The 24,494-nt window shown below is 39.1% G+C and overlaps 1 protein-coding gene across 2 annotated transcripts in view; it reads right to left on the bottom strand.

Moving 5' to 3' along the window:
* CDK6 (cyclin dependent kinase 6) overlaps positions 1–24,494 on the bottom strand; it is a 236,182-nt gene that overhangs the window by 118,355 nt on the left and 93,333 nt on the right. For both annotated transcript variants that reach the window (XM_058296973.2, XM_058296974.2), the window contains one exon: positions 6,013–6,180. In XM_058296973.2, coding sequence (XP_058152956.1) covers positions 6,013–6,180 — 168 coding nt within the window. The remainder of the gene's footprint in view (positions 1–6,012; positions 6,181–24,494) is intronic.

The following is a 24,494-nucleotide window of genomic DNA, read 5'->3' as shown; positions in this document are numbered from 1 at the left end:
CAATTTTTGTTAATACTTGCAGCATTAAATAAATTAATGACCTGAAAAAAATAGCAGTTTTGGGAATCTTATCTGTTGTACTTCAAAAACATCCCTAGGGGAAGCGGACTTGGCCCAGTGGTTAGGGTGCCCACCTCCCACATGGGAGGCCCGCGGTTCAAATCACGGGCCTCCGTGACTCGTGTGGAGCTGGTCCATGCGCAGTGCTGATGCGCACAAGCAGTGCCGTGCCACGCAGGGGTGTCCCCCGTGTAGGGGAGCCCCACGCGCAAGGAGTGCACTCCTTAAGGAAAGCCACCCAGTGTGAAAGAAAGTGCAGTCTGCCTAAGAATGGCACTGCACATGCGGAGAGCTGACACAACAAGATGACGCAACAAAAAGAAACGCAGATTCCCAGTGCCTCTGATAAGGACAGAAGGCGTCACAGAAGAACACACAGCGAATGAACACAAAGAGCAGACAACTGGGGTTGGGGGCGGGAAGGGGAGAGAAATAAATAAAAAATAAATCTTTGAAAAAAAAATTCCCAGATGAATTCTTGTATTTTGTAGAGCTTGTCTAATAAAAGTTTTTTCATGTTTACTATTTGCTTTCCGTTTTTCGGTGATTTTCACAGAGTCAAAGATGTTTCCAGGACATGTGTGTCTTTTAATTGGGAAAATGATATGGAAAAAAGACCTTTGGAGAAGTGGAAAATGTAATTCACTCAGTGGAAATTTTATTAAGTCACTAAAAAGCCAGGAGAACATTCCTGTTCTCCATTATGATACAAAATGGAATTTTACTCCAAATTATGGGTGTAGTAGGCATAGGCATTTGAAGGAAAAATGCTACTCTACCTTTTTTCTAATGATTTTATAATATCTCTAAATACACTGTCAGGCCATTTAACACTGTTCATGGCAGAGCAGAAATTGGTTTAAGGCAGGCCAGTGTTGGACTTGATCCCTGGAGGTGAAGTTACTGAAGTACCAAAAGGAACAACATCATTTTAAGGTGTAAATTTTCTCTCTATCTATGGGAAGGCTATATTGTGACTGTCCTTGAGTGACTGGCTCTCTGTCCTGATGGTTGATAAGGAGATCTCAAAATACCACAATCCAATGACAATGAATTTACCCTGCATGCTGTATCATTTGGTTCAGCTAGGGTAGGGAGGGGGAGGTGGGATTTTGCATTATAAAGGAGAAGAGAGGGCTGCTCCTTCCCTGAGCTGCTAGTCACAGCACTTCATGACTATTAGAGTCATATAGGGTTCTGCTTCTGAGACACATTAGACTGGGGTGCACAATTAAGTATGGCTAACGCTGCTGGCTGAGCAGTTGGTCTCTATGTCCCTTATCTTGACAGTCAAAAATGAGTTGCACCATGCACCACAACATTTGACATGACAAAGATTTAGAAATGTTCAATTTAGAATAACTCTAAATATAATTTTAGCAAGTCTCACAGGCATTCTATTAAATATGTGTATATTCTTGAAATACTTTTGCTACAAAGATTATATAACCACGAGTCATGATTCTTACATATCACTTATGTGCAATGGACTAAATCGCTCCATAACCTATTCTCTTTGGTTTTCCACAAATGTAGTATTTCAATAAAAGTCACAGAAGATGATTTTTCACAGTTTCAGAGAAGCTCTTTTGGTTAAAAAAACAAAAACAAAAAACCTATGCCAGGTGTTATGTATAATGGACCTACTTCTATGCCCATTCCCTGCTCCTTCCTGCATATAAGGAGCCTCACATGCATGCTTCTGAACATCCAAGCTCTGCCTTTCCATCTACAAACAGCTGCCCCTTAGGCTACAGGGTAAACCTACAGGTGGTCCAAACCACCATTCGGAGGAAGGATCGAGGAGGAGCCCACACAGTCCCTATAAGTATACACAGGGCCATTTGTCAAGAGTCCCCATGTCCCTGGATACCCCGAGTGTGGTCTTGGGGTGACATAGCCCCCTGGCACCTTGGATTCTCCACCCCTTGAAGGGAGGCATGGCTGAAGTACAGGTCAGAGCAAGCTCTTATAAAGTGTGAGACCCAGGGCAGTGGCCCATCTTGCCAGGGCCTAAGGCATTCACTAGAGCCATATGCAGCTTAATTCTACAACCTTTAAAGAAATGGGGAGAAACAGCCTTTACTCTGTATGTTTACACGGGCATGCACAACCGTATGTTGAGTAGCAAAACCCAAAACCTCTAAAGATAGACCCTCGAGTGCCATGCTGAGGCATGACAGAACACTTGGGCATCTGAAGGGCACTTACCCTCTCTTATCAGATGGGCACAAACAAAGTCATTTGGTCCTAGGTAATATATCACCTACAGTTACAGCTACAGTCCAGGCTTACAATTTAAATTAATAATGACTGTTCTACATTAATTTCTACCAGAGGCCAATTAACATCAAGCATATTCCATTTATGAAAAGAGTGAAACAGGATCTTTTTCCTTAGAAAGCATACACATTTATTATGTATATTTACTAAAGATCAGAGTGCAGATACTAAGATGCCTGGAAAGCTCACCTGTCTAGAATAGTTAATTACCAAATTCAGCCATAAAAGATAGCTTTTCTTGAATATTAGCATAGAGAATGCTGGTCCAATAGGGAGCAATAGTCCAGGATCTATCATGTCATAACCTTAACATGGAAATAAATAGTGCTGAATTCTACTTTAAAAGGCTAGATTATCTGCGAGAACTTTTTCAGGTTTTCATAAAGAAGCAAAGAATAAAAGGTACTGTCACTGATCCACGTGGAAATACATATATAAACACATATAAACATTATGTAAATGTGCATATATACTGATGAAGAAAGAAAAAGCTATTTAATATTTCATCCTTTCCTTCATTTGGATAATGTTAATTATTATTCTAAAAGAAAATAATACCTTTTGTAATGCTTGCTAATACCAAAAGACTCTGGGTTAAAGGAAAAGTCTTCAAATAATCAGGCAAACTACAACAATATCTCCTATATCTCTACAGCTTTCTCCTCAGGGCAGGCAGTTCGAACCTTACATGTAATTCTCTTGTGAAGCAGCACAAGATGTCAACCTGGACTGACATCATCCTTCTAATATGAGATGGACGCTTGAGAGTGTAGCTTTCATTGCCCTGAACACCAAAACCTGCAAATAAATCAGGACTAATATGCAAAAAGGACTCAGCAGTTTTAAGATCTGTGATCCAATAAGTCTTTTATCTTAGTCCTCCCACGTGGCTATGTAGGAATATTGAAACATATCAAATGCAACCATTCCTCTAATATCATTATATATGTCGACCTTGACCAATGCACTCATTCAAAAATATTTCTTTGGTGCCTATCATACTAAGCCAGGCACTGCTGTGATATGCTTTAGGGCTGAGATGGACACAGAATGAGTAAGACAGAGTGTCCATCTTCAAGGAGCATATGGACTTTGGGCTTTGTAACCCCAAAATAATGACAAATAAGATAGAAAGTAATACTTGAGAAGTCTTAATAAGATGTTACTCTGAACACTGAGATTTCTTCAGGGGATACCAGAAAGGGACATTTGAGTCAAGCTTTGAAATAAAGTAACATACTAGTTTTTCTCCTAGCTGTAAGTATCAGTTTAGTATCAGTTGAATTGCAATTCCTTTAACATTCCACAAACTAAATTGAGTTCCAGTTCCTGTATGACATAACACATTAAAAAATGTACATATCCAGAAAGTAGAGAATAGTTTTTTTCTCTTCAAGAAATACGAAGGATAAATACCAGTTCAGTCTGCAAAACTGTGATTCCAAGTCTCTATATATTGCCATGTACATGTAAATCAACACCTCAAATCCCCAAATGGGTTTTTCCTTTAAGGAGAAAATATGATAATAAGATTCACCAAAACAGTGGGAAAAACTACAACTGCAATATCCCATAGGAAACATATCCTTTATTATTGCCATCAAATTCCAACTATTCCTATTCCAAATAAAGTATGAATTTGTTCTAGTGTCTTCTCTAGCTGCTAATAGGAAATACAGAATATGCATGTAGTACAAACTTGATAATGAAAAATCATGTATTCATGACTGCCTCTCCCTTTTTTCTCTGTGAAATAATTTGTCTACATTATCCTGTCTGAACATATCAACTTTCAGCAAGAATGGAATGTTAATTGTTGTTATCCACAAGCTGGGTTATCATTCCTCAAATTTAGTAAGCAAAAAATATAAAAACGAAACCTAATTAGGTTTCCTATTTTTATTTATAGTGCCCATTTCGGATGATCAAAACAAAATGTCTCAGTTAGAGCGGGCTCATCCTTCCTTTAATTAATGTACCCAAGGAGACCAGTTTCTTCCATCCGCTCAGCTGATGAGTTTCTGTACCAAAAAACCCATTCAAGATTCTCCCCAGGGGATTGAAACAACGTGTGCAACAACTTCCTAGGGAAGCCTGCAGCCTACCTCACCCTTCCCACTGGGGAAACACACAGACTTGGCCCTTTCTGGTGTGATAAGTTAAGCACACAAGGGCTCACTTGACCCAGCCCAAAGCTGAAGCCTATCCTTTAATCATCATCTGTGCCTGTCTTCTAGAAAGCGACAGTGTGTGCTGGAAAAAGAGGAAACAAGTTACATTTATCTTTAAACAATGGCAATATACTTCAAGAGCCTTCTGTAAAAATTCCAAAATCCTAGGCCAAGTATATAATGTTGGGAAAGTAAGTGGTCTACAAGTCCAGGTTATAGTATTCATATTCCTGTGGTTAGGGATCAGGACGCTTCTGTAAACTGGATTGTTTTTTAAGGCAAGTTATCTCTCTCAGATAAATTTCTAGCTTATCTTCCCAGATTTCTACTTCTATCCCCCCTAGGGTTTCTCAGCTGAGGCATTACTGGAATTTGGGAGAAATTCTTTGGTGTGCAGAATGTTAGCCTCCTTGAAGCACAGCCACTAAATTCCAGTAGCAGCCATCCCCCCACTCCAAGTTATTGTGACAATCAAAGATGATCCTATACATTTCTCAACTCCCCTGCTGACTGAGAACCACTTTGAGGTTAATGATGACCTATTTATGAAAATGTTGTAATGATCCAAGAGGATAATTTTCTTTACGGCTTAATTTAATGCCTCTGAGGGTAATATTTCTGCAGTATTCACTGAATCAAAGGGATTCTCCATTCTAACTTTTGGCCTCAAATATGCAGCACAGCAGAGGGACATTCCTTGGCTTTTTCAATCTATGTGTGAATTCAATGTATATAAACTAGGCTTTCAATGAGAAGGGTCAGTTCCTACTTCCAGTATCCTCTTTTTATATTTTGGGTGCAAAGTTTCACTGAAATTCATCTTAGAAACAATGAACTGTAACAAGAAAAAGAAGCTAACCACAGTACATAGCTATTATGGTTTTGCATTTGAATGAGACAAAGAACAGGATATTATAACTGTCATTCTTTGCCAAAACAGGGCCCTTGGGTTTATGCTTTCTATTCTGGCTTGCATGAAGCCTGTATCCAGCAGGGTGGTATTATTTGTTCAAAGTTTACTGTAAATTTAATGTCTTCTTCACAATTGACACTATAGCTTCAGGGGAGTGTGTTTACATACCTGAGTAGGAACTCCAGCTGTTCCTTAAACCAGGATGCTGAAGATAGGTCAGGCAAAGTTCCTACCACCCCCGCTCCATGACCTTAAGCTGTCTTCCCCAGATATTATATATGCAACTCTGAAATAGTGGTTATGGCAAAAAGCATTTGGAAACTTACAACTGACTCCTTTCTAGTGGCTAAGATGCAGCAGGCTATTTCTGCAATGGGTCATGTCCACAACAAGCCCAGCCTGATGTGACTGTAGTGGAAAGCAGAATGCTTTCCTTTTACCCAACTCCTATATGAAAAAATGCAGAGACACATTCTGCCCACCAACTGAAAATGGGCAGTAAAAATGAGGAGCACACAAGGGGGCGGTCTGTCATTCAAAAGAGGGAAAATACTTTTAATGAAAGAATAGCATTCTCTCACTCACCACTGAGGTAAGAGCCATCTGAAAGCTGTAGATTCGGGCAAGGCCAAAGTCAGCCAGTTTTATTTGTCCACTGCTGGTCACCAGAATGTTCTGTGGTTTTAGGTCGCGATGCACTACTCGGTGAGAATGAAGGAAGTCCAGACCTCGGAGAAGTTGAAACATCATATCCTAAATAAAACCAAAAAAAAAAAGAAAATAAAAATCAGTACGTGATTGAAACAGAAATTCAACTTATACCACAGTAGACACTGAAGCCTCAGTGCTGCTTGCTATATAGAGAGCATTTGATAAAGATTTGCTGAATGAATCAATGTTTCCCATTCCTACCTCTCAATGTTCTCATTCTTAAGAACACTATAAAAATTTTCACTTTCAATCAATAGTTTATTAATGAAAGGACAACCTTAAAATCATTTGAGATGGTGTCAGCAGTTATTTCTAAGAAGAGAAGTAGGAGGTAGTGAGAGAGGGATACTTCTTACTTCATATACTTCGGTGTTTGACTTGTCATTTCAAAAATTAAAATCCAATGAATAATAATAATGGCAATTATTATTATTTGTATAGGACATAGCAGGCACTATTCTAAACACCCTGCATTTAGAAGCTCATTTAATCCATACCACAATCTTGAGGCAAAGAATACCATGCCTTCATTTTCACAGTTTAAGAAATTGATACACAGAAGGAGGTTAAGTAATTATTCTAAAGTCATACCACTAATAAGAGGTAGAGCCTTGATTAAATCAGTGGTCTGGAAAAGTTGGGGTTAAATCTCCAGTGCACTAAATGAAAGTATTTAAAGCCAGGCAAAAACCATTTGACCTCTCTGAGCCTCTGTTTTCCCATCTGTAAAATGGGAAAGTAACAATACCTACTTCACAGGATTGCCATTTGTAAAGCACTCAGCATTGTACTATCGGTCAGTAAATGGTAGTTGCTATGGCTGACATTAACAGCAGGGAGCACTGGAGCATTCAGAAAACAAACCGATGTCACATCATTTCCTAATTTTAGGACTGACATATTGATACAAAATTTAAAACTCAGAAATAGTGTCTTAAAGTAGGACCTTAAGACCTTGAGCAAGTCTCTAAGCCAAACTCAGCAATAAACTCACTATATTCCGTTTGAAATGGGACATGACTTCCAGGGATGAGCCTCCATGGCACCGAGGGATTATTACCAAGTGCCAACTAGTGATGCATTTGGAGAAAGACCTTGACCAAAAGGGGGAAATATTAAATACAAATGAGTTTTTATGGCTAAGAGATTTCAAAGTGAGTTGGGAGGTCATTACAGAGGTTATGCTTATGCCCGTCTTAGGAGGATATCACTGACTGCCACAGTAAACAGTGCCTCAAGCAAGGGTGTTCCTGAGGGCTCTAGAGACATCTGTACACTACAGGCAGGGCAAACAACCCCAGAAAATCGGCACCCTGTCAGTGAGCCTTACCTTGGAATATATGATAACCTATCACCTAATGTACCAGAGTTGGACTCATTTATGATTTTCACACACGATTTATGCCCCTTTTGTTTAAACCTATGATTAGCACTATACCTATTGAATATGTGTCCCAGAGTCTTTAATCTTCCATTTGAGCCCTGAATCTTAGCAGAGTTGCAGCCAACACCTACTCTCCAGTTCATCAGACTTGCCCACAACAAATAACCAAAGGATGATGATGGACAATGCACATCCCCCAAAAGCAGAGTATCGACAGGTGCAAGAAAGAACGGTTTCACCCATCTGCCTCAAGGGATCTAAGCCCACTCTTAATCGGAAGCAGAGTGGACATGACCATCCCCTCAAGACTGAGGAATGAACAAACCTAAGGGGGGATTGCAACTGGACTAGAGTAGACTTATTATTATTCTAGTAATGGAAGAACTTGTAACAATGATTCAAAGGCAGAGGTTACCAGAGGTTCTGAGGGAAGGGAGAGGGCAGAACAGATATAACATGGGCCATTTTGGGGACATTGGAATTGTTCTGTATGACATTGTAATGGATACAGTCATTACACATTTTGGCAAAACCTATAAAATTGTGCAGTGCAAAGCATAAACTATAATGTGAACTACAGACCATGGTTAGTAGCAATTCTTTAATACATGTTCTTCAATTGTAAAAAATGTACCACACTAACAAAAGATGTTGTTAATGGGGAATAGCATGGGAGGGGAAAAGGGTGGGGTACATAGGAATCCCCTATATTGTCACTGTAACAGTTATGTAATCTAAAGCTTCTTTTAAAATGATAATAAACAAAGAATTTAACAAAAACTTAGAAAAACAAACAAAAACAAAAAGACCTTTAGCATGATCCTCTGAAATCTGATCTACCCTCAAAAATATTGTAAAATTGGTGTGTACTACAAGGGAGAACAGAGCTATTTTGTCCATATAAGTGTTAGAAAAATGATGAGACAGCATTATGGACTTTAGAGCTGGAAGGTGGCATGAGGATGCACTTGGTCATCAGCCGGATCACTAAACCCTCTCACTGAAACAAGCATATTTGGTTGTTGGCTTACAGTTTGGTTCTTCTTTCAGAGTTTTGAGTTCTAGCTTACTTAAAACTAAAGCCTTAGTTTTCTCATCTATAAAGTAGAAAAAATAATGTCTATTTTAAATAATATTATGAATTATGAAGTTATGTATATAAAGGGGTAGTGCAGTTTCTGGCACATGGTAAGCATTCAAACAAATGGTAAGCATTAGGATTTTTACTGCCAAGATTAGTATCATGTTTCCTGGGGGAGGCAGATTCACATAGAACTATAAGAAAATGTGTCCAATGCCACATTATCAATATGAAGAAAGCACTATGAGGCGGCATGCAGTGACATAAGATGTCCTGGAATAGATTTTGAGATCCACCTAAATGGATATCCTGAATGGTGGGGGCGTTACCCTCTAAGCTTCTACAGGCAAAAATTTTGGAGAACATCCTGGAGAAGTATGGCATTTCAAGACTTGAAAACCACTATAGGTCAAACAACTTGCAATGAATAAACAGGAATGTAGAAATATGTCACAAAATGTTAAAGAAAGTAGTCTTTTGCTATGGCAAGTAAGCCATTATTGGAAACACATGCACACAACTTGCAGGCACTGCATTTTAAAAAGCATGACTAACCTAAAATAATGTCATGCTGGTTCATCATCTTTAGCTTCTTACACACTAAACACTGACCTTTTAAAATTGTATGAAGAATAAATTGCTTGCTTCATGTTTCAGTGTTCAAGTAATTAAGCAGCCAAAGAGAATAAAAATTCAAAAATTTGAACTATTTAATTAATAATTACTACTAATAAGGCCCATCTAAATTTATAAAAAGCCTGAACTACAGGGAAAAAAGATCACGTGTGTTATTTTTATTTCTGTATTTATTTAAATAGCACATTTAATAAAGTGTGCTTTACAGATTACATTTTCCTTAATTATAAAATTCATGCTAATTGTAGAAACTTATAAAACTAGAAAAAAAAAACAGGAGGAATGACTACCTCTTAAAACCCCACTTCGCAGAAACTAGAAAAAACTTCACTGTTAAATAACAATTTTTTGTGCGTCTTTCAGGTCTGTCTTTTAAATTTTCAAATATTATTTTATTTGTATAGTATTTACATAAAAATTATGTCTAAGTAAAAATAGTTATTTTATACACAGTATTTGTGTCCCTTTAAAAAACATACCTCAATTCATCATGAACATTTTCCATTGCAACAAAATTCTTCCAATATATATATATATATTTTAGATTTAAAACATTTTTTATTTATTTCTCTCCTTCCCACCCCCTACTCCCCTGCCCCGAGTTGTCTGCTCTCTGTGTCCATTTGCTATGTGTTCTTCTGTGTCTGTTTGTATTCATGTCAGCGGCACTGGGAATCTGTGCCTCTTTTTGTTGTGCCATCTTGCTGTGTCAGCTCTCCATGTGTGCAGCACCACTCCTGGGTAGGCTGCGCTTTTTTTTCCATGCAGGGCAGCTCTCCTTACGGGGCACACTCCTTGTGCGTGGGGCTCCCATACACAGGGGACACTCCTGCATGGCACGGCACTCCTTGTGCACATCAGCACTGTGCACGGGCCAGCTCACCATACAGGTCAGGAGGCCCTGGGATTGAACCCTGGATCTCCCATATGGTAGGTGGATGCTCTATCAGTTGAGCCAAATTTACTTCCCTATATATTTCTTAATAATACGATTTTTAATGGCTGCATTGCTGTTTTCCTCCCAGGGATACATTATAATCATAATTATTAGGTTTTAGTAATATTATTTTGGAACTTACTATACAATGGGCTGAGTTCTTGATTTAAAGGCTAGATAGATTAAAATGACGTGCTAACATCAAATCAAAATATGGTTTAAGCGGTGTGAATCCACATGATACAATAACATTGATTTCATGGAAATAGAGCATACTGGAGTATGACTAGTTGGTTCTACCTAAAAATTACCATTCTTTAGATTTTATTAGGCTACTTAAAATTTGTTTTTGTTTAGTAAATAGGGTTTTCTTTTAAATCTCCAATATCTAGGTACATTTAAGAGTTGTGAATTAGTGAGCTGTGAATTAATGATTTAAAAAAACACCTCATGGGAAGCGGATGTGACTCAATGAGTTGGGCTCCTGTCTACTAAATGGGTGGCCCTGGGTTTGCGTCCTGGGGCCTCCTTGTGAAGGCAGGCTCGCCTGGGTGCTGCGGAGAGCTGACTCAGCAAGGTGATGCAACAAAAAGGGAGACAGGCAAAACTGCATAAGAAGGCATAGTGAATGGACACAGAGAGCAGACAGCAAAACAAACTATAAGGGTGGGGGAAATAAATAAATATACACACAGAAGAATGCACAGCAAATGGACACACAGGACACACAGCATGCAAAAAGCTGCAAGGGGGGGGGGGTGTGGATAATGAAAAAAAACACACCTCGCCAAAAATACCACTAATCACCTTCAGGAATTCAACCATAAGTTAGGGTGATAAACAATGATGGACCTGTAGTAAGTATGATTTGGAGAACTCTCCCCTGTACCTTTCATCACCATTCCTTGGAACACCTAATTTCAAAAGAAGTGCACTTAGCTATGTCAGGAACTCTGGTCAGATAACAAGATTAAGATCTGGTCCCAATTCCAGAGAATGATGTATAAATAAATAAGAACCACCACCACACAAGGTAGGAAAAAACATGTTTCCTTCAGAATCACAAGAAGTGTTCTGATGAAAGATGCTTCAAAAGGAAACTCTTCTTTAGCTTATGTATTCTATCTCAAATTTCCAGTATTGTGAGACACACTTTTAGATCAGTTCCTCACGAGTTTAATCTAAATTTATCTGTCCTATACAAGATTCTAATATTTCATAGTAACCTAGTGACTCAATGCAACGAAACCAAGGATACTGCCAACTGACACCCTTGAAGTTAAATACAGGTTTGAAAGCTTCCCTCTTGATGCTACAATGACCAATTCTGGTATAAAAGGTTTGAACATCTAGTCATACCTATGATAAACAGTCACTTGAGGCCCTCACTCTATATATTTCTGAAAGATGGGCCACATGACTTGAAGCATGTTTTAACAGGACACCATCATGGAATGAAGTCTGGCTCAGAGCAATGCTAGGTGGGGTGGTCTCTGTCCTTGGCAACTCCCCTAAAAAGACTCTGGACCTCAGTATGAATACCAGAAATCTTTTTGAAGCTTTGTAATTGTTTCTCTGAGATGTTCTAGAGTTCTAATCCTCTCACTTCTTTAAAAACAAAACAAACAAGCAAACAAAAGCCGTAATGGGAAATAGTTTTATCACTGGGCCCTATATCCCAACTACAGAGAAAGTACCATTAGTTACAAAAGATATTGAAAAAGTCCAATTTGTACCAATACAATACAGCACAGAAATGACAGCTTTAATGGGCAATTCTGTATATTTGGATATATTGAGCTAACCTGAGTGATCTATTCACAGCCTCAAAGTTTTAGCACAAAAATGTATATTAATGGTTTATCTACTTAAAAATTCAAAATAAGATATATACAGTTTGTAGATAAGATTATTTTGTCTTATAACATATGAACCAATCTTTTCAAATCTGCTATCCAAGATTGGACAGAACATCTTCAGAATGATTTGTCTGTTTCCTAAGTAGGTCTCCTATCCACCAAGTATTGGAGGAGGCTAAGTTCTAAAATATATAACATATAACAAAGGTTTTTAAAGAGAACTGATAACATTTTGAACTAAGGTAGGGGTTCTGACTATAGGAGTAGAGATAAAAGATCACCTGGGCCTACAAAAGGTGATAGGGGATTCATAAAAAAGTAGAGGGCTGTTGGCAATCATGAAAGGATAGTCCCAGGATCTTTTAGAATCATAAAATGTGGTAAAACATTACTATAAGCAATGAAACTGAGTAACAAAGCCATGTTCAGATCCTGGACAGTTGGTCAGGTGGGTTCACTCACTGGTGATTTCACCCACCCCTACTTCTGAGTGAGAATCTGTGCTGTGAGACACCACAAAAATTTTACTGGATGGGTATACTACCACTATTTGACATTAAAACATGACAGGGCTTCCTTCAAGTTTTCACTGATTTCATTCACAATGATGAGAATAGGCTTCCACAACTGTTTTACAAAGTAGGTTCCCCCTACCTCTCCTCTGGCCCTCTGGAGTATCCAAAGAATGCCTCCTCCAAAATCACAAAGGGCAAAACAAACTAACAAATAAATCTAAGTGGAGCAATTGCTTAGGATGAGGCAAGAGATGGTTAAAGCAAGTTCTCTGAAACTTTGAAGTCACCTGGAAAGTTGTAATTGGTGAATTTTTATTCAAAGCAAGCAATAAACTGGAGGATCTGGGAGACTAATTGAAAGGGTCACAAAGAGGAAAAGAACACACTGCGCCATAATTCCTATTACTTTACCACTGTGTCTGAGGGGGATGAGGGAAAAAAGTAAGGCAACAAACTTTACCTTCAGACCTCTCAGAAGAAACAAAGAAACAAAGGCAAGACCCTCAATTGGCATTATACTGCCTCCAGGCAACTGGATAAAAACACACTGGTGTCCTAGTTTGTCTTCTGTGGAACCCCCAAAATTATATTTTTAAGCTAATTCATTCCTGTGCCTAAAAACACAGGGTAGATGGGCCCTTTTGATTAGATTCAGTTAAGGAACCTTGATTAGCTTGCTTGATTAGATCCCTTTTGATTGAACTACTTAAGTAAGGGGTGACACCCCTTGGGTCTTTGCCCTCTTCCTGGGTCTTATATAAAATGAAAACACACAGAAAGAAAGACATAAAGAAAAGGGAGCTCTGCCATTTTGACCCGGCCATGTGAGAGACAGGACTCCAGGTTCACCTATAGCTGCAGAAAGACAGAAGAGTCCAAAGAGGCTCAAGGAGATGAGGCCCTGGGAAAGATGCCTGATGGCCCACAGAGGAGTTCCAGGACTGGCAGACCAGCCATCTTGGCTCTCCACCTGGTGGGACTCCAGGATCTGCTAGAAGCTGACCTTTGGTGAGAAAGCATCTCTGACAGTGCCTTGATTTGGACATTTTCACAGTCTTGGAACTGTAAGCTATTACCCTAAAAATTCCCATTATAAAAGCCAACCCATTTCCGGAATTTTGCATCAGTAGCCTTTGGTAAACTAAGACAATGTGGCTTCATATATAAATTTTATTAGTAAAATATGTATTCTGAAGAGACAATTAAAAGAATTCATATATTATTCATTCCCAGAAGTGATGATAAGGCTGAATAAGTAAAGAATCAGTCTCAACTAACTAGAAATAAAAAATGTAACTGATTTCTACCAAGTCTGAAAATGCTGATGTTTAAGGGACGATGTAATGATTAAGTGGGTAGTCCGAAAGAAGCAATCATTACCTCATCTTCATGGCTATTAATAACCCACTGTGGAAAGTCATCAGGAACCAAAACTACAAATAAGCAATGTTAATTCTCATTTCCTCAGAGCAGGATATAAAATTCAGCACAGCACAAATAATGAAAAAAATATGATGTATAAGTGCCTAGGCTGTTGGCTAAAGCCCGAAATGGTTATTTTAATGTGTATACTGTTTTGTGACCCCTTTAAAAACATTTAACAATATACTGTGAACATTTTCCCACTTCAACAAATATTACACAAAATTTAAAAAATTTTTTTTAATTGGCTGCATTTAGACTACATATTTCCTCATCTTTTCCCATTATTCCTTTCAATTTTCTCTTTTCAAGGTTTTTTCCTCACTCCATACTTCCCTCCTCTCCAAATGAGGTCATGTATTAGAGAAGTCAGTTTTCCACAGACTAGGGGTTATTATTATTTGCCTGCTGGAGCATACATCGTTGGCTCCCAGTCACAGAGGATTGGTGCAACACAATGAAGGCAATTCCATTCCTATTTGCTCGTATTGGATCCAAGGATGGACAGGAGGCCCAACCCTGGTGAATGAGACCTATGGGTAAGCCTGCCAGAGGGTTCTGGGAAGGATTTTCCTCACTGATAAGATAAGCACAGTCAAAGCTCAACTGCTGCACTTCCTCCTCACCTCCAGCCCCCAATTCACAGTTAATACAGAATGCTACTGCTTGGAGGCATGAACATGCTTCTGTAGCAACTATCTTGCCACAAAAAGGCAGACAACGTCCATGCACATAAAATGCAAAAACTTAATAAGAGAAAGAGCCTGGGTTTCTGATATGGTGGAAGAGGTGAATCAATTTTGCTACTGCCCATCTAGCCTTCCAGTTACGTAAACAATAAGCCCTTTTTAAAGCCACTTTTTTTCATTGAGTGTAATTTAAATTGCAGTTGAAAATTATTCTAACAAATCTAACAACTGAAATCATATTAACCAAAACTTGTTAATGATACTACCATTTATTGTCCCCCTTCCCTGTACTGAAAATCTTTTTTTGTTGCCAATTATGTCTTCCAGATGGTTAGCATGAACTATTTTTTTTCCCTTTTTGGCTTTAGAAATCTGCTTTAATAATAAAAACTGTATAAAATATATCAAACACAAAATGGAAAAGATGAACATCAAACACATTAGAATTGTTGATTAGGTTATCTTTATTTTCTGAGACTATCCTCTTTCATTAATATTCCTGACATCCTTTATTTTCATCACTATCATTTACTATCAATTCCCTATATTCATCAGACCTATGGCTCATCCTCTTTACCCCACATTCACCATCTTTTGCATGACCTAACATCCTATGGATGCCTCCCAGGTAATACTCAGCTTCAGAGAACTTTGATTCCTTTAACATTTTTTTGTCATCTACTTCTATGCCTCAAAACAGGAATGTGTTATTTCTTACCTCTGACCTATTTTTTTCTCATTTGAATTTTTAAAAAGGTACTTTAATTGCATTTATTTGGATATCAAAATGCCACTTGAATTTAGCACATTGCATAATTAATTAAATATGGACAGCAACTTTTTTCTTTATACATCATTTGCTAGGTCTGCCAACTCCCTCAACTCTCTTGCTCCCTGGTCATTCTATCTTACACTACCTCTAGGCAGAATTTAATCCTCAATTAGTCTAACTACTCTCTTTTTTGGCTCTTACACCTGTGTTGCAGAGCGCTGTTGTGGCAGGGTGTGGGGGGTAGGCTGAGGTAGATCACACAGGTATCCATTATTATTATGAAGTCAGTTTCCAATCTCAGCTACCTCAGTGCTACCAGCCAATCCTATCCACCCCTAATCAGCCCTGTGGCTGTCCTTGTGGGCCAGTCTAAACTTTATGTCTAAACCCTCTACATCATTATCTAACCTTCCTTCTCTTAGCAGTCTGGCATACAATTCTCTCTACTTCAGAGAAAAACAGAGATCATCAATGGAATGCTGTCAACTTCCTGTACTCCACCTATAAATTTATATGTGCTAGCAATCATCTTCCCTCCCTGGTCTCTCTGTGGAAAAGATTTCCTTCCTCTTAAGCTCTATTCCAGATTCTTCAAGTCCTCGCCTTGTGGGTCATTAACCTCTTCCCTCTCTACTGTCCCTTAACCAATAAAAACACAAGCATCCATACCACTACCTTCTCAGCCGTGGTTTTTAAAGAAAAGCGCACATTTTATCATTTCTCATCTACTTTATACCACAACACTGAATGGAAATACAGGTAGTTCTGTAGGGTCACCAAAACTACCTGCATGCCACAACCAATGGGACATTTTACTCCTGGCTTGACCTCACCATAGTGTTTCACATTGGACTCTGTCCTCATTTCCTCCAAAAGAGAAAGACCTTCTATGTTTCTGATTAGAAATGCAACACGTATCCACTGTTAAATTAAATACCACCCACAATTTTTCCATTCTGAGATAACCACAATTAAGTTCCTCAAGTATTTTTCCTATACATATATACTCATATAGTTATTCTCTGTTTTATAAATGGCATGCTGGTGCATACTGTCTTGTAATTTCCTTTTCACATAATGTATATTGAACTTATGTGCAAGTCAATAAATACAGGCCTACCGCTCAATTTTTAATGACTGTGCACTATTCTATTTGTATTTATATACCATCCAGAGTCAATGGTTTCTAAGCATTTTAAAATGAGTCCACTAATTTTAAGTGCCACTTTGATCATATTCTAAATTAGATGAACTTGCTTCTGGAGTTGCTCTTCTGCCTCTGTTTGGAGGGCTTCTCTCCTTTAATTAAGATTCAGAATACATTTTAATATCTGGCGGACAATTTTCCTTTTTCCATTCTTTATAAAACATTCCTGGGTATTTTCACATTTTATTCATCTGGACTGACTGAAGGATCATTTTATTCAATTTCCATGTGCAACCCCCAATTCCTTTAGCATTTTCACTGAATTTCTAAAATTCATAGAGTAATCTCGAGAGAACACAAACCTTTACAATATAGAGTCTCGAGAGAACACAAACCTTTACAATATAGAGTCTTTCTTTATCAGAACATGGTATAGTTCTCCACTTATTCAAGTCTCCTGAATCCCTCAGTAAAGATTTGTCTTTTTTTTTTTCTTTCCCCAAACTGTTCCTATACCCACAAGACTCCCACTACAGTGAGCCTGGTTCTCATCATTCTTCATGAGTACTGTGGCAGCCGTTTGCCTCACTCTCATTTTTAAAATTCATCTTTAACTCTCTGGCCAGGCTGATCTTTTAAACAAGCAAACCTGATCCTATTAGGTCACCGTCCTGCTTGAACACCCTCATACAAAGCCCACACAGCACTCCAACCTCACCTGGTGATCCTTTGTGGAAACCCTCCATTTTTTACTCACGTGCTGCCCCATCTCTGCCATCTTCTGAGAGCAGCGCCTGCTTTCAATCACTCCTCTTGGATTTCCAGCATATAGTACTAACCAGATCAATGACTTAAACAAATGAATGACTTTTCATATAGAGAAGAGAGGCCCAAACTAACTTGGAAATGGTTATGAAATCTACAAAAGCTGTAGCTTAAAAAGTAGTCCCTGACTCCTCAAAAAAAGAATACTGTAGCTGATGATAAAACTCCACAAGAATAAAAAAAAGCAGGTTTGGATCAGGCAATAGGGATCAAAGAGGTGTGGCATGTATATCAGTATTTACACTTAGGCACTGTAGCAGTTTGATATTATTTATTAATTCCAAAAGGAGATATTATGTTTGTAAACTGGTCTGTTCCTCTGATCGTGACACCCTTTGATTGTATTATATTTAACTGAGATGACTTTGATTAAATTATGTTAGGTTTGGGGCTTCGATTTGACTACATCATTGGGGCATGCAGGGTTGAGTCCCCACCCTCTTGGTGGGCTATACTCATGGACACTCAGTCAGGAACACAGAGAAGCAGATACAAAGAAAAAGACGTAGCAGAGGAGAGAACTTGATTCTGATGCTGGAGCTCTGGGGAGAGATGAGACATTTGCCTGATAGTCTACAGCTGATCTTGTGAAGAGACGAGAGCAGTTCAGTCTGGAAAGAAATAAGCCCTCCAGCTTTCAGCTGAGATCAGAAGAAGCTGGGCCCACGGAGTCTTAGAAGGAAGAGGAAGGCTGAACCCTCGCAGACACTGCCCACCATCTTGCTTCAACACATGGAAACAGAAGTTTGGTGAGGAAGTAACTTTGAGTTGGACTCTTGAGGGCCTTGTAACTGTAAGCTTCCATCCCGAATAAATACCCTTTATAAAAGCCAACAGTTTTTTGGTATTTGGCATCAGCACCCCTTCTGGCAGACTAGTATAGGCATTAAAACATCTTCATATGTGTGCTAAGACCTCTGATCCATTACTTGAGAAATACCACACCCCTAAGGTCTGTAACAGTGAGCACTGATACAGGATGTAGGATACTTCCTTTTTATTTTACCCCTCTATTCTTTTAGCAACTATACACAGAGAATTAAGAGATATAGACTTAGCACATTGTACCACACTAGTGGTAGGACTGTACTCAAGTCAACTTTCTCTCCTTCCTAAAAGGAACTATCCCAAGGATCAGGTCATTCTGCCATGAGTATTCATTTTAGATGCAGAGATGGACTGTTTGGCTAAATCTCCTAATATTACTTAAAAAAAATTTTTTTTAATTAAAAAAATTTTTAAATTTATTTCTCTCCCCCCACCCCCGCCAGTACTCTGCTCTCTGTGTCCATTCGCTGTGTGTTCTTCTGTGTCCGCTTATATTCTTGTCAGTGGCACCCGATATCTGTGTCTCGTTTTGCTGTGTCATCTTGTTGTGTCAGCTCTCTGTGTGTGTGGCGCCATTCCTGGGCAGGCTGCACTTTTTTCGTGCGGGGTGGCTCTCCTTATGGGGCATACTTCTTGCGTGTGGGGTTCCCCTATGCAGAGGACACCGCTGCATGGCAGGGCACTCCTTGCGCACATCAGCACTGCGTGTGGGCCAGGTCATCACAAGGATCAGGAAGCCCTGGGATTGAACCTTGGACCTCCCAGGTGGTAGGCGGATGCCTTATCCGTTCGGCCAAATCTGCTTCCCCTAATATTACTTTAATTTCATATAGTCACACTGATGTTTCTTAAAGTGTGGTCTTAATCCAGTGCTATTACTAAATTTCATTTCATCTTAGCTGCTCGTCCCAGTCTTTTTGAGCCTTAATTTTTCATGTGTAATCACTGAGATAAATCCTGCCTAGTCTCTGTCTCGGACTGTGGAGAAAATCAAGATAATCAAAGGGTTTTTTAAAACTGCCAACTGCTATTGAACTAGACTGTAAACTCCTTGAGGAAAGAGAATGTGGCACAACTTTAATAAATTTTCTACAGAATCCAGCAAGGCACCTTATGCAGAGAATTCTGTTGATTTTACTTGAGTTGATGAATCACCTAATAGTCTACAGAGATGCATGAAGATGAGGTGTAATGCTTTTGTTCTTGGCTCTGTGCACAGGAGTTATAAAGAACATCCTCACTTATTAAACCAATTCTTGAGTTTGTCTTTAGCAAAAAGGCCATAATCCTGCATTGTGGTTTACTGGCTATTCACTAAGAATTTACTGAATGCTTTCCAAGGGGAGGTACAAAAGAAGCTCCTTTCAGAAATGTACCACCTAAGCAAGCCACCTTCACATGAGGCATAAATTTTTATCTGAGGGCAGTGTGATCTGATTTAAAAAAAAAAAAGAGTACTGGACTTGGAATCAAAAGCTTTGAATCTGAGTCTGTGACTATTAGTGGTACAATCTAAGGCTTGTCATTTAGAACCTCTGTGGGCCTTATTTCCCCATTTATAAATGGAAATAACTTCAAAAAGAAGCTTGTTGGGAGAGGTTAAAGCAAGATAATATATATCGAAATACTTTATATATTATAAATTATTACTCATACTCAAGAATTGCTACCATTTATTAAAACATATATATATATAAAGCCCCTACTAACACTGTGCTAGGTAATAAGTTACACAAATATCAGAAGACAAAGCCCCAAGTAGCTCCTGATTCTAAAGAGGAGAGAAGCCATGAACACACACCTTGATACTTCAAGTCAGTACATGGCAAGGACCACTACTGACATAGGTGCTACAGTCATCAAAAGAAGGTACTGAGGAGGAGGGAGAATCTAAGCCGATGTGGAGGTGGGTGAGTGTTTAGGTGTCTGGAGACCAGCCAACAGCCCCAAGAGGCAGAATCCTGGAGATGGCACTCCGCTAAGTGGGGTCATACTGCAAGGGCTTTATTGCTAGACCGGGTATAGGGAATTTACAGCATCTTATCTATAAATTGGGGAAATTATGAAAATGTATAAAAGAATCGCATGGCTATTATGTGTGCTTTCAGCATAGAGAATGAATGGGAAGAATTATGAGGAGACCATTCTTCTACTCAGGATGTAAGACAGTATGGGAATAAATTAGAATATTAGAAAGTGAAAGCAAGAGAAGAGGCAATTCAACATACAAATGCCTTATTTTAACGTTGTATCTTTAGGTCAATGTTAAGGGGTCATCTTTTCAGGGCTGCTACATCTCCAGTTCACACCCTGGGTGACCTTGAGCATATTATATAACCTCCTCTAGCATCTAGCCTTAGTTTCCTCATCTGTAAAATGGGGACATGCAAAATGCTGTGAGAACTGAAAGCAGGGTATGAAACTCCCTGTTGGGTAACAGGCACAGAAATGGTGCCACTAAAACCAAGAAGAGGCTTGGTACCCATCCTGAAAATGGCATTTGGCACCACTGTACATCTGAATCCACCTAGTTTCTTCCAGTGAGTGCATGGGCAGCCTCTAATCTCACTATTAAGACCAACAAACATAACCATGTACATATCAGAAGATATGATTTAGAAAATATTTATTATTTAAATAAATTCTTATCTTCCCTGTTCTTAATTTTGAAGGTTTTAGGTTTAAAAGGGTCCTTAGACATCATCTATTATTATCCACTATTTTATATATTTCTTATAATAAATAACCCAACTTTCTAAGGTGGTTTTAAGTTGCTTTTCACCTGTACGTGGACTTCGGCTGATTTTCCATGGGGCCCTCCAACTGTCGAGGTTCCCTCAAACTGTTCTAGTGTGCCTTCATGGGATAATAACTATATACTGTAAGAATGCAATATAGATTTAACATATATATTCAGAAACTACCACTGAAGAGGGGAAAACTTTACTAATGAATTTCCTTACATAATTAATTTTGGTTGCTTTCCCAGCTTAACAAATAAGAACTAGAATGTGTGACATTATTTCCTTATGTTATCCATTAATGCTGAACTGTGCGCATTCCAATACAGAAAGAGCGAGAGGAGCAAATGAGGACTCTGAAAAGAACACTCAGCTTCATTTGGTCAAAAAATGATCTTTACAAGGGTTTTTATTATAGGTCATAAAACACTGCTTACCACAATGTACCTCTTCCTTGCAAAAGAAAAGAAATCCCTGCAGTAGTGAGAAGCTGAAAACAACTAACTGAGAGTACTTGTGTCTTCTTCCCATAAACACATCTATGCATATTATCTGTTTTGGTCAGAGCTGCATGCACAGCTGTTTATGGGGACTCCAGAAGAGGTGGCACTTCAGCAGTTTTTATTTTGTGTTGTTGTAAGGACTGAATTTTTAAGCTGAAGCTTGTTAAGGTAGAGGCAGCAAATGCATCTCCAGGGGGAGGGGACCATATGCTTTCACTAGTAACTTCTTCAATCTACAGGAAGAAGAGGCTCTGGGTGGTCACAGCTAGTCATGAAAAGTATAGTGGGGGATCTTTAGGCCAAATGGACCTGAAGCACTATTCACCAAGGCAAAAATGAGACCTGGGTTAAGAATCTATGACTATCTTAGAAGAATCCAGCAAGCTAACATTTAAACAGGCATCACGATAGGAATTGTCCAGGGAAAGATGGGCATCACCATGGCTGGGAAACTCTTAGGATCCAAATTTCCTGGTACAAGTACATTTATTCAGTGTAGTGTGTAGAGCATGGACTTTCGGATGCCCCTCCCCAAATGTATGGTTCTGTAGTGTCTTGAACTGATTAGCCTCTCAAACATGCCCCTTTTCCCTTCAACTATTTCCTTGGCCCACCTAAAACCCCCAGGTGGTTTCTTTTTTTTGAGGTACTGGGAGTGGGTATTGAACCCAGGACCTCCTGTGTGGGAAGCCAGCACTCAACCGCTGAGCCACATCGGCTCCCCTGAGTTGTTTTTCTTGTTTGTTTGCTTGTATTTTTGTTTTTGTGTTTTTCAGGAGGCACTGGGGACAAAACACAGGACCTCCCATGTGGAAAGCAGGCACTCAACTGCTTGAGTCACATCTGCTACTCCCCACAACCCCCCGGTGGTTTCTTGGATCATTCTCTTCCCTGGAAGCACCATAAAGTCCTCTTCCATATCTTACACTGGTTCTCCAAGACCTCATGTCAGGAATCGCCTGCCCACCCCTGCTCGTACAATTAGATTGCTGAGGGAAAATCACATAAACACTGGCATAGTTACATAACATGGTTACCATTCTCAGCTGGGCTTTCAGTACCGCCTTCTCTGGAGCTCTGTTCAACCACAAACATTAACCATTTGCTTGAGTTCCCTGTCTCCTTTCCTTTGCAACTATGCTTCTCAAAAGTATTCCAAATTCTGCCTCTATTTCCTTACCCCATTCACTCTCAGCTTCAACATTTAGCCATATTCTGGTCCACACAAAGTTCAATACTGCTGCTTATTTTCTAGAATATTCCACAGGAACTCCTATCGTAACATGTCCCCCAAAACAGTTTCTTCACCCCCATCAAAATCTATTCCTTACCTAGTATTTCCTACCTTGAATAATGGTACCATCATCTACCCAAACAATCAATTCAGAAACCTGACACACTAGATTCCCTCTCTCTTTCTGACCACAAAACTAATGTCACCAGGTCCTAGTAATTATACTTCCTGAATTGCCACTGAAATCAGCCCTTCTCTCCATCTCCAGGGCCATGGTCAACTCCCCAGTATCTCTTACCTGAATTACTGCAATAGTGTTCCAACTCAGAGAGCTCTCAGTGTTTAAATTTACCCATCTTTAATCTTTTCTCCATAGAACCAAGCAAGTGATATTTCTAAAATATAAATCTGAATAATACTTAATAATCCCATACTGTTCACTACAAAGGTAAACTCAGTTTGCAACATAAAGCCCCTTAAAGTCTGATGTAGTTTCATTTCATTAAAGTCTGATTTCTAGTTTCATTTCTAGATGTTCCCTCATCCATCTTACTATGTTCTGAAGGTGACAAGCTCTGTTAAACCTCTGTCCTACTGCAATGCGGTTCCCTCTGCTCACGCCTGGCACCCCCCTCCCCCCCAACACACACACACCTTTTCTGTTTGGCTCCTTCCAACTTGTCTTACAGGAGTTACTTCAAGTTAAGTCCTGGGCCAGCCCTTGGCAAATCTCCTCACATATGCAGGCTAAACTGGGTACCCCTGCTTCTATAATTCTATAGCACTCTAAGTATAGTTCTGTTACAGAACTCATCCTACTTTACGGTAGCTCTAGTTTCCCTCACTAAATCAGATGCTAGGGAAGGAACTGGAAATGGTGGTGGGGGGGGGGGGGGGTGTGAGGAAAATAAAGGGGTGGCTCCAGGCATATTACACACATTTTTTTTTCATTTAATCCTCACAGCAATCCCCTGAATATATTCATATTCATTCATTCTAAATTTGTGTCACAGGCCAAGTCTGTGGCAGGCTTTGTGGGAGGCTGGAGAACAGCAGCGCTTGGTCTCATGGAGCTGACTGTGGAAGAGGGGTGCAGGCTTTGAGAGGTTAGGCAAGGTGTCTACCCTACACAACATCTGCTCTACCTGGAGGCCTGGTTCCTCCTGACCATGTGCCTCAGGTGTGCTTGGCACTTGTTAGCTTATTATGTGTCAGGCCTCAGGCACTGAATAGTATGAGAGAAGAACAACCTGGGTTAAAAATATTCTATGACCCAGTAATTGCACTTCTAGGAATTCATCCCACAGAATCAACAGCACAAGTTTATAACAAGTCAATCAGAAGACGTTCATGTTATTTTGCTTGATGGAATAAAAAAATGAAAACACCCAAAATGTCTACCAATAGGGGAACAGTTAAAGAAATTATGATTCATCTACAATGCAATATCAAGGGGTCATTAGAAAGAACACGGGTAATTCTAACATGCAAGTCAGATAAATCAGTAGCAAAAGGAGCAAGCCTTAGAGTAACAGGGATAGCTTGATTGTATTTTGATGACAAACTAATAGGGTGTACATATTACTATATCTATGGATATGTCAAATTAGGGTTGCAAGATAAAACAGAGGACATTCAGCTACATTTGAAATTCAGATACATGACAACTAATGTTTTAGTATGTATCCCCTGAAATATTTAGGACATACTTATACTAAAAAATAAGTTGTTCTTTATCTGAAAGTCAAATATAACTGAATGTTCCATAAGTTTATTTTCTAAA

Source organism: Dasypus novemcinctus, chromosome 5 (genome assembly GCF_030445035.2).
Source record: "Dasypus novemcinctus isolate mDasNov1 chromosome 5, mDasNov1.1.hap2, whole genome shotgun sequence".
Lineage (NCBI taxonomy): Eukaryota > Metazoa > Chordata > Mammalia > Cingulata > Dasypodidae > Dasypus > Dasypus novemcinctus.
The sequence above is the reverse complement of the archived record's forward strand: the minus strand, read 5'-3'. Positions and strand labels throughout refer to the sequence as shown.